The 11815-nt window shown below is 42.5% G+C and overlaps 1 protein-coding gene across 4 annotated transcripts in view; it reads left to right on the forward strand.

Annotated features, from left to right (window-relative positions):
• Nucleotides 1-11173, forward strand: part of BAG6 (BAG cochaperone 6) — a 60087-nt gene extending 48914 nt beyond the window's left edge. For 2 of the 4 annotated variants that reach the window (XM_085845472.1, XM_085845496.1), the window contains exons 22-27: nucleotides 442-588; nucleotides 1015-1083; nucleotides 4356-4559; nucleotides 6705-6839; nucleotides 7403-7555; nucleotides 9605-11173. In XM_085845472.1, coding sequence (XP_085701598.1) covers nucleotides 442-588; nucleotides 1015-1083; nucleotides 4356-4559; nucleotides 6705-6839; nucleotides 7403-7555; nucleotides 9605-9697 — 801 coding nt within the window. In that variant the 3' untranslated portion in view covers nucleotides 9698-11173. The remainder of the gene's footprint in view (nucleotides 1-441; nucleotides 589-1014; nucleotides 1084-4355; nucleotides 4560-6704; nucleotides 6840-7402; nucleotides 7556-9604) is intronic. The other 2 variants (XM_085845488.1, XM_085845481.1) reach the window with 2 other exon arrangements.
• Nucleotides 11174-11815: the final 642 nt, after the last annotated feature.

The following is an 11815-nucleotide window of genomic DNA, read 5'->3' on the forward strand; positions in this document are numbered from 1 at the left end:
AACTACAGACTAATTGTTTCTATTAACGAAATTTTGTAACTGCGGCTTTAATTTAATAATTTCCATGTTACATATGTCAAAAATGAAGCCAGGATAAACTTCAGACCATTGTCTTTGTACCGAACTCTGTCACTCTGGAATTGATTGTTTTCCCACTATGGGCAGGCCTCACATGCTGGAATGATGATCAGAAGAATATTGAAAATATTTTCCTTTTGGAATGGAAAGGTCGAACAATAGGCCTTTCCATTCATAATGGACAGGTCTGAGTTTTATTAATGACAATAGCTGCTGAGCGGTGCATGACCTTGGAAAGTGTTATATTTTTATCATCATACATTATTATTATTATTATTATTATTATTATTATTATTCAATGTTCATTTTGAGTCCCTGGAGATGATCTTGCACTGCGTTCTTGGCCTTTCATTCACGTCCAAGCAGCGACACCTATCTGCTGAGGTGAACCCGGCCCTGGTTACCTGGCTTACCACCATGATGGAATCGCGTATACGCTCTGTCATGGCAAGTATGCCCACAGCAAGCGAGGATGTTGCTGTATACATGCGGCATGCACCGCAGGCCGAGGTGAGGCCTGGTGTAGCTGATTTGTGAAGGATTTGCATGCGTGTCTTTATTTTATTTTTTTTGCTTTTTAAACTATCGTTGCTCTTGACCCCTGGAGTAAAGCGACAAATGATTTGTCATCTCATTAATGTCTCGGACCACTTTCATCCAGCCCGAGCAAAATATAGAGGAACAGGCACGTTATGGCCTAATGCTCGTACCTGTACATGATTGCATGGCCAGTTTTTGGTGTGGTGGGTCTACCTGCCCCCCACATGTTTATTACTGTGTTAACTTTCCTTGATGAACTCGTGTAAATTATTTTGACATGAAAGTTGGAACAAAGTCGATTAAAAAGGTAAATGAAATGGACCCCATGTCGCTGTTAAGGGGTTGCTTTGCCCATGTGCTTGACCCTAGTTTTTCTATGCTGTTCCCACCCCCAAGGGAAGTGAAGAAGCAGCTGTCACTCAAAAGGAGAGTGAAATGGAGGAGGTGGATACCGAAGAAACTGATGTAAGAAATATTTTGAATAAATTACCAGTGCTCATTACCTCCACCACCGAAGGGGAAGGAGGTTATGTTTTCACCCCTTTCTGTCTGTCTGTCTGCCTGTCTGTCTCTTTGTTTTGTTTGTGTACAGGATATCTCAAAAAGTTGTAGACAGATCCGGATGAAATTTTGTGGACAGGTTCGGTGTGTGACGGACGAACTGATTAGATTTTGGTGAAGATCCGGATCCAGATCCAACTACTAGAATTTTTTTATGTGATTCTTCACCATTGAGAGATCGGGCTAAACCGATTGTATAGCATGATATCTCAAAAAGTTGTGGCCGGATTCGGATGAAACTTGGACAGGTTGGGTGTGTGACGAGGACGAATTTATTTGATTTTGGTGAAGATCTGGATATGAGAATTATTTAATTTTTAAAGTGATTCTTCACCATTGAGAGATGGGGCCAAAAACGATATAGCACTGTGTAGCATATTTCAAAAATGTATTGTCCCCGATATGTTCTCGTGCATCAGGCATTACGTGGCGGAGGTGTGCGCTCCACCGAGCGTGCTTCTCGTTCAAATTGCATTGCCCTTTACATTATTGTCCCATGCACGGGAATTTAAAAGCGGGATTAAGCAATCTGTTCACCATCTACAAATGTCGGTTTATGTTCGAAGAACAACTTGATTTCAATTGAATGTTATATTTTGAACATGAGTTGGAAAACAAACCTGTAGTTTTACAGTAGTTTGGCTCTGCGTCTGTCCTGATTGCACATGCACAGAGAGATTGAGATTTTTCGGTCATCTCTACTGAAATGACCTAATAAAGCCGGACCAAATGTCCGTCAACAATTTTTCTTTCCGGTCTTGATGAAACTTAGTATGTGGGTAGAGGTCGTTACAGTGTAATTGTAATGACACGAAAAACGTACAACATCAAAAACAAAGGATATAGTTGATTAATCAATTCAAAGTTCGTTCTGCAATTAAAAAGTGGGTATTTTCCATCGAAAATACCCATGTTTAGCGATAAATCCATACAGCCATCATGTGTCACTGTTTTGACCTCGTATTCGATATCAGCGACCCTGAAAACAAAAATAAATGACATCACATGCCCTAGTAAGCCATAATTATCAAATTTTTATCTGAAAATGGGTAAATTTGGCGGCCATTTTGAATTTTTGCATTTTACCAACCGAAGACATCATCCTATGTCAAAAAGTTCAACGGATTCGTGATCAGCGTGAAATTTGGCCATAAAAAACACTCCTTTCCAAAAAAAGTATGGTTGTATGCCCAACCCTACTATTGGCTATGTTGAACATAGCTCTTGGTGGAGGGGAAAGTGGAAGGGTCATTTACATGCCATGAATGGAGGAAGGGGTCCAGTCAGAAATGCTACCCTTTATGCACAAGTTCATGCACGTTAAATCGTGTTTTGAGATCAGCTATGTATGAAAGTGGTACGGGATATTACGGGTTTTTTTTCGACCTTTTAAAATTTGAAAGTATTCTCTCATGCCGTTGGTCGAAAATATCTTCCAACGCTAACCTCCCTTCACGACCCCTGAATTTTGCACACTACACCATGAAACCAAACTTGACGCAAACGTAAACCTATCCAATGTAATTTGTCATTTTCGCTGTTGTAGGTCATTTGGCGCCACGTGAAGGACATGGCTGCCAATGATAGGATTCGGCGTGGTGACAAGATTGATTCTGGGGCTAGTTAGATAGTTCGACTAAGCTATGAGGAGGAGATCAAGGAGATAGGATCTGATATAGATGTTTAAGATTATGAAGGTTGGAGCCAAAATAAATACATAATTTTTTATTTAGTAAAATTGACATTGACAGGACCATGGACCATGGCCTTACACCAAAGAAGAGGAGAGTTTAGATTATTGTAACGCGGTGGTGAAGAATCAGTTTGATGCAAAGAATGGTCTCCCTGGAAAGGTAGGGGCAGCAGAAACGCGAGATGAATTTCAATGGGAATTAGATACTTGGAAGCATTGGGGATAGAGGGGTACTGGGCCGATTTTGAAGCAACACGTACATATCGACACGGCTGGCAGGTAGCTTTGGTGTAAATGGGCAATTGTGAACATGTCGTGATTGTGATGTCTGTGAGACGGTTTCATCAAAAGGTGAATGTGCTATCGGTGTTCATTCCTCAATCTGCAACCCCCATCTCTGAGCTAATTAGGATAGTCTGTTAAATACAGCTTTATCAAAAGCACTTGTTACCTCCACCAACGAAGGTGGAAGGAGGTTGTGTTTTCACCCATATTTGTTTGTCTGTCTCTGTGTGCAGGATAGCTCAAGTTGTGGATGGATTTGGATGACATTTGGTGGACTGGTTGGGTGTGTGACGAGGACGAACCGATTAGATGTTGGGGAATATCCGGATCTGGCTATTAGAATTTTTAAAGCGATTCTTCACCATTGAGAGATAGGGCCAAATGCAATATCTTAAAGAGTTGTGGACGGATTCGGACGAAACTTGGTGGGCATGTTGGGTGTGTGACAAGAACAAGCCGATTAGATTTTGGTTGAGGTCTGTATGTAGATCTGGTCTATCAGTGGGATACAAAATGTAAACTTTTCAGCTTGGCAGAGGTATGCCCTCTATCGAATGCCATTGTCATTGATGTGCTTGTATTGTATCTCGCGGATCGGTGGAAAATTTCCAAATCAAACTGTAACTCCAGCGAAGTAGGTGGCATGCCGTCTCAAATCCCCATGTTTCTCATCTAAAGCAAAATTGAAAGGTAGCAAAAAGTTCCACCAGGAATGACCCAATGCCAAATTTAGTGTTTAAACATTTTTTTTCGTTTTCATTCCTGTGACCCCATGTCCTGACCTTCTGAGGCATGAACCGAGCCTCAAATCCAAGAAAATCGATATATATTTTTTAATTGTTTTTTTTTTGATGCGCCCCCCCCCTACCCCCCCAATTGTTGATTGCACATACAAAGTTTCATTTCAAAAAATGTGCCCGTAATTGCATTTTTCAGTATTTGACCTTTTGACCACACCCCAGAGGGAGGGGCTAAAATGACAGTTCTCACACCTTCTTGCCATGTGGTGATCACAACTACCAAGTTTGGTGAATTTATGAGGAGATAGCATGACGGATGGATGGATGGACAGAAGGACAAATACACAGACAGCCGATTTACAATATCCAGCCCCCATATTTTCACATATTACAACGGTCCTTCGTTGCCACATTTCTGATGACATTCTCGGTTTTCTTGCAAATGCTGTGACCCAAAGGGGGAAGGCAATCTGCAATCCCCCCCTCCAGCAACAACCGCAGAGGAGGTTGCTGGCAGAGCGAATCCCCCGAGCATAATGGATACGGACATGGAAGGAACGGGAGCTGCTGACATGCCGGGAGTTGCAATGGGCGGAGAAGCAAGTGGTAACGGAGTAGTTGCAGCACCCGGTGCTGAGGCTTGGTCCTCCGTTGTTCCACCGGTGAGTCCCGTTGTATAACCTTTTTGGGCCAAAATCGCAGATAATTCCGTACTCGTGATTTTGAGGAATTCTCCTGCTTTTGCCTCAAAATTTTTTTTTTTTTAAATCATGGAGTTGGGGTGGGACAAAGGGGAGAACGATATTGGCAATAAGCTCCGGCAACTCTGTTGGTATAATTTTTCACATCGATATACAGAAGTTGGAAATTTGAATGTACCGGCATACCAAAATAATCGGGATGAAAATAAAATAAATCTGTACTTCACCAACAAATCGATGAAAGGTGCTTACAATCCTTAAATACATGATATCAATATCAGAAAAAAAATACAGATGACTCCAACTTCTTTGCTCGTAAAAGAAGATTCAAAAGACGACTTCAAATTTTCCTACGATCTCATACCATACATCAAAATCGATGTACTGACAATAAGCCAAGACTAACTCATTCCTTCCTTGGTGCCTTCTGTTGCGAGGCATCCTGCACTCGCTGCCGTCATATTTGACAAATTCACACGGTATTCATGCTTGCGGTGTTGGCAATGACCAATGGTGCACGCTGAGAAGTGTGTGTGTGTGTGTGTGTGTGTGTGTGTGTGTGTGTGTGTGTGTGTGTGTGTGTGTGTGTGTGTGTGTGTGTGTGTGTGTGTGTGTGTGTGTGTGTGTGTTTTACGCACACGGCATGCCAACGTGAAATGCACGGCGTTCTTACCAACTGTCTCCGTGGTCTCACTGCATGCACTGACTTCCACGTTGTTTGGACCGCATGTAGTCCCTCTCGTGATATCCACTAATCATAGCTCGGACGAAGGCTGCACCAAACAAAAGCATGTGCTTCTATAGCCTGAACACATGCAAACATGAAATGCACGGCGGCCTTACCAGCTGTCTCACTGCATGTACCGACTTCCATGCTGATTAGCCCACATGCAGTCCTCTTGTGATATCTGCCTATCATAGCTTAGAGCAGAACGATGGCTCTGCCAAACAAAGCACGTGCTTTATAGCTTGAACCCACAGGCAGGTCCTGCATGAGGGTGCTATGGTGTGACGGCAATGTTTACTGAGCTTGCTTGCTTGCCGAGCACTTGCCTGCTACCTACTGATGGTCATTGACTGTTGTCTTTAGAAATCACCCTGCGAGAATAAAGTAGGTAAAGGACAAAAGTGAACCCATGTTTGCATTATTTCAACGAAATAAGCTCATTGAGTGCGTCCTGGTGTCTGTCCGTCCGTGTGGATGTACTTACCTCCCTTAACATTTGACTAAAACATCTCACAAACTACCTGACCGATATGGACCAAATTTTCTATGATTCATCAGGACAGCAAGGTTTAAGAGTTGTGCTGCCCATCTGGATCGGCCAATTTAAAGGGGATAAAGGGGGGTTTTGCCCCAAATATTGGTATTTCATTCAAAAATCTTCAAAGAAACCGACAACCTGTTTGTCTCTGTCTCTGTCTGTCTCTTTCTCTTTCTTGTGTTTTTTGAATTTTTATATGTAATGTTTGACAAGTGCACTCTTCCCAACTCTCATCAAATTAGAAGAGGAAAACAGTTTTGTGTATTTGGATGAATTAATGAATTGATACAAGCAAATAGAACCAGAGATCTGCAATAATTGCAGAAGAACAAAATGGCCTGGAGGAAAATCAAATTCTATTCTCAAAGGGAGACTGCTCTTGTCATGAAAGGAATATTGGTGATGATTGTGCACCACCCGTCTTAACATCCGGATGTGAAACCTGGACCCAAAATGCAAAAAAAAAAAAAATGATGAGGAAGCTTCGTACGACTCAAGCCTGAAAAATGACTCGGATTTATACATAAAGAAAAACAATAGCTTGGAGCGTAGACAAGAGTATGTGACGTCATTGCAAAAAAGTAAGGAAACTTAATTAGCACTGGGCCGGTCGTGGCATGATGAAATTGAGAGGGTTGCAGGAGCAAGTTGGATGATGATCGTCAAAGGTAAATGGTTGTGGAAGAATCTTGCGGTTGCCTTCTTCCAAGAATTGATTGAAAAAAGTGTCAACTTTTTGGATCATTGTGCTGCAGCTTTCTCATTAAAGACTACGAGGGAATTTTGTTGATCTCGTCTTGGTAATCTGGTTAATATATTTTTCTCTGATATCGTGCAACAGGAGTGGGTGCCTGTGATCCGTCAGGATCTGCAATGCCAGCGACGACTGAAACCGCAGGCTCCCCTGAGTGATGCGTACATCAGTGGTATGCCGGCCAAGCGACGCAAGGTGTGGTACTCTTCTGAAGGCTTTCAGGTGCATTTCCACGAGTCCGAGTCTGATGTGTTGAAATCTACCATGTGCAAGATTGAAGGGCCTGTATCCATGCACGTGACTAGTTAGAAAGTTCACAAGCTGGGTTATAAGGTGCAAAACTTGACAAAGTCTTCTTACTTAAACTCGGCCCTTTATGGTCTTTAATAATTTGTGCGTGTAATCGGAAACGGGCCATTTTGCTGTATGACTTGCTCAAGTGAGCATTCTTCCATTGTGTACACGTACTCGGACTTGTGGAATCAGATCCATGTCCATTTGGGTGAGATTGTTTGTGGAACTGATGTATGATCATGCCTGTCAAAAGGTCATGTGGACATTGTGTGAAATGCAGTGAAAATGTGTTGGGGGTGGGGGGGGGGATGAAAGGGGGTTATCCTGATGGTTTATTATTATTGTTTTTTTTAACCAAGCTATTTATTCTTACATGAAGTGCAATGTTTTTTTTATTTCTGTATTTTGATGCGTGTTAGTAAAAATGCATTGTTAAGGAGCTTTCTCGTCTCTCTTCCCCGACCCGTTTCTTCCTGTTAAATACTTCATAGACAATGCAGGAAAGCGAAGTTACAGGGTGCTTGTCCCTATCTGACGCTCTCCGCCGTGCAGCACGAGGAGCCGGGGTTCAGCCTCTCACCAGCCTCGAGAGCCTTTCTGCAGATGCAGACAATGCTACGCTTCAACAGGCCTATCGGCAGCAGGTATCCTGAGTGTCTTTGGGTTTTTTTTGGAACACTGCATATACTTGTTGAAGTAATTTGAAGAGCAGAACTTGAATATATATTTATATACACAGTAAAACTTCCTCGAGCGTGGTTTCCAATTTACATTCTGGATTAATTGCGTCAAAAACGGCCGTTGTTTTCCCAAAGATTTTATTCTTTTTCCTTTTTCCTTATTCCTTCACTGAATTACTATTTAATTTACATACACGCGCAGCACGAGTAACAGCTTTCAATTGAACAGCGTGTGAAGATCCAAACTCTGCGTGAAAAATGGAACGCTATGAAGAAAATAGATCGATTACTGATCCCGAACCGTGATCTTTTCTTTCCCCATTAAACCCAACCCCAAAATTTGCTTATGTATCCATCTTGTTCAACCCTTACATTCTCTCCTACCCCTCATCGTTATCTGCATCCATTGTTTGTCAGTATCCGTCTGCTTTCTCCTTCCGCACTTCTGTTGGCATTTCCCCTTTCTCCTGCTCTTCCCTTTGTTGTGTCCTGATCTGTTCTGTGTTCTAGCTCCTCCATGAGCTGAGACGACAAAAAAACCTACCAACAATGGAAAATGGGGTATTCTGGTCTGATGGATCAAATTTTGAACTTCTTGGATCTAAGAGACGCCAGGTCGTACGCCAAAGACATGGAGAACGTTACGACGTGCATTGTTTACAGCCCACTGTTGAACATGGTGGAGGCTCTGTGACTGGGGTTGTATCTCGGCTTTTGGTGTCGGAAGACATTGAAATAAACGGGATGAAAACAAAACATAAGCACAAGCAGATACTGCAGCACTCGGCGGTTCCTTGTGGAAGTCGTTTCATCGGAAGAGCATTCATTTTCCGACAAGATAATGATCCAAAACCACTTCCAATGCCAGTAAACCACGATTTGGAGAACATGGTTACAGATCGAGTGTGCTCCAAGTGTTCAAATGACTACCCCAGAGTCCGGACGCGAGTCCAATCAAGGCCGTGTCGGATTACCTGGAAACAGAGAAGCACAAGAAGAACCCAACTACCCTTACAAAACCGTGGAATGTACTGCAGGATATTTGGTACAACATTCCTGCAAGAGTGCTTCAGTCATTTACAAGAAGTCCATGGGTGAAAGAATGACAGCACTTGAGAAGGCAAAATGCAGAAACACAAAGTCTTGACTGATCTGATAAAATAACACTGTTCATGTTATTTACTTGATTTTTACCCCTTGTGGTACCAACGTGTTGTACTCATAAACTGCCCAACTGACATGCAAAGAATATGTGACAAAAACAACCCCCCCCCCCCCAGGGCTTCTTCAAAGCATGCTTAACACAACAAGTTGTAGCTACAATAGTCTGTTGTTTCATGTCATGGGTTATTTTCACTTTTCCACTTTGTGGAACCACCTTCCAGAGACTGTTGTAGCCCATGCTTCACTCCAGGGCGTCAAGCAGGCGTTGCTCACCATTTCATGTCACCCTCCTCCCCGCATCCTTACCCATAATCTTTATCCCCCCCTCATCCCCCCCAATTAACTTTTCAGAACCAAACCCTCTTGCACGTTATCCTGCTTCCTGACTCGTGATTTTTGTTCTTGCGACCCATAATCCGATTCTTAAGCCTTTGTCTCTGTCTCTCTCACCTGCAACTGCACTTTCAGTTCATACCCTCTGTCATCTCGCTTCTCCATGATCTTCAATCTTATAAAGGAGGAGATGAAAAAAACAAACAAAAAAATTGGTTTACTTTGAAATTGCAGTCTTTGGTTGCGTGCACTTTTCCACTTTGTACGTCGTGGTGCACATGTTGTTAACGAGTACTAATGCCCGAATATTATCTGAAGCTTTCCTGTTGTAATAATCTCATCGCAACTGCTGAGATTAGAAAAAACAAATTTACTCCACATAGATTGATGTTGATTTCAGATCTAAAACGGCATGGTTGTATGTGAATGTATTTGTGTGTTTGTCCGTTTCAAAGGACCTTTTGTTTTTGAGTACGGTTAAAGAAATTTTTTTTTTTTTTATCCATCTCTCTGTAGGTGAAATCCGACATCAAGAAGCGACTGCGTGAGGACTCCGAATACGATCCGGCACGTTTCCCAAATTCCCGGCAGCTGTTCGACAAGCCTTGATTGGAAAGCAGTCTTCAGCCGGCCGTGCCTATCCTCAACGCTTCCCAGTCCTTAATCATCCACTGTAGCAACTTCATTTCACTGTATTATCCCGTGATTACATCATCGGCACCTGAAAACCACTTCTGCTTCCTTGTAGCTACTCCGCTTTCTTTTCCCACAACAGACTCGAACCCTCCTATCTGTCGGTTTCATCGGTTCATATGCGGACGTGCAATGTTTATAGAAAAGGTAATGTTACTGGAAAGTGTGTGCAAGCCTTTGTTATCGGGGGTACGAAGCAGAGGGAGGGGATGGGGTTCTCAACTGCATTTTAAAGCTGTTGAACTAAAACTTCATCGGAACGGCGTTTCACGATTATCATGAAACGTATGAATGACGAATGGTCAGTGCTTGCAAATTTAAAAACCTGCTCGACGTTTCGGTCACAGCTGGCGTTTTGATTTTGATTTTGATTTTTTTTTTTTAAATTTAATTTTCGTGTCATTTGCTGTCTTGGTCGGAAACATCCCTTCCATTGCTCATCGCATGTCCCTCCAGAGAATGCATGATTCGAGTTTTACTGAACATGTAACTTTTTATTCGACGGAAAGCGGGCCATTCGAAGAAACCGAAAGATTATGACGCTTATAAATCGGCCTTCAAGTACTGAGCTTTATGTGCCAGTTTTATTGCTGAACCGACCAATTGCAGTCATCCATTTCCACGACCTCTCAGTGTTCATTGGGAACAATAGCAAACTTTGATTCATATGTTCATGGTATTATCTTTTTCTCATTTGACGACATCTCCCCTCGACTTCCTCTCCCCTTTCTCTTTCCTGTCGAGTTTCCCACTATTTAATGTAAACACGGACTCGATGGGCTGACGCGAAGGTTTTGGGAGGGACAGCTAATGTTGAATCGGTTCGAGGTCCACATGTTGCATTGGAGTCCAACATGGAGACGCATGGCCTATATTGGGGTGAACGTGTGCATTTCGTTTTGAATTTGTAAATTTTTAATTCCGTCCACACCATCATATTAAGAATGGTCACATGCTACGGCGGAAAAGTAAAATATAACTGCAAGTCCACCTTTATCGTTTAAGCCTTATCTTGGATTTCAACCCAGGTACTTTTGTTTTGGCGCTATAATTGGCTGCCAGCGATGCTGTCATTACTGAAGTCACGTATTGGTGTTCATGCAGAGTTGTTTATCCGACATCATTCCGCTCACTTCTTGGATTTGCGCAACATGTTGAATTCCTTTTTTTTTTTTTTTTTTGATTTGTAATCGAACTCTGAGCCGGCACAAAGGAAACGATACGAGTGCATGTGGAAGGTGGTGTAATGCGCACGGACGAGTATGGTGCATTCCAGTACAACCTCCGTCGTTTTATGATTCCGGAGTAACGGGCTTATTTCACGAGCGCTCGGCAACGATTCTTAAGAACTTTTAACATTTGTTGCGATGTCAAATAAAACGTGAATGATCACTTTTCTTTGGGATAATTTTCAGATATGTGGTTACTAAATTGGAGGGATGGGGGATGAGTGAAAGAAATGACAATCCAATCGATCTCTCGTCCATCGTGTCTGTATTTAATATCTCAGCCGCTATTCACCAAAACGAGCAATCTGCTGTTTTCCTGCCTCAGGAAAGATTTAATATCTTGACTAAAATATGAATCTCCAAGTCAACACATAATCGAAAGCGTTTGGTCGAGCACATTGGTTTGGAATTTTGTATTAATCGGGCTTATTTAACGATTCCATACGGAGCTGGGGCTCAAACTGATGTTTGAGTGCACTGATATCTACTACTGTCTGTCCTGTATATGACTTGTATACAAGCTCCATTATCTGCCTATAACTTAAAAAAAAAACAGCCTTAAACCAGTCTGTTGTAATCTACGGTCAGACGAAGGCTCTCCTCGACTCGGGATTGGGGGAGGTGGGTGTTGTGGTGGTGGTGGTGGGCATACCTGCCACATTTACCAAGTGTGGATTGGTGAGATTGAGCAGCCGTGGGAATCAAACTTGCAGGAGCCAGAGGCAAGACGAGTTTTTAATTGCTCAGACAGCCACTTCAACACTCTCCTCTTCCCATCCCCATCCCCCCAGCAATCATTTTGAAA

Source organism: Eptatretus burgeri, chromosome 1, assembly GCF_056783735.1.
Source record: "Eptatretus burgeri isolate ZD-2024b chromosome 1, Ebu_testis_v1, whole genome shotgun sequence".
In the NCBI taxonomy this organism is placed as follows: Eukaryota; Metazoa; Chordata; class Myxini; order Myxiniformes; family Myxinidae; genus Eptatretus; species Eptatretus burgeri.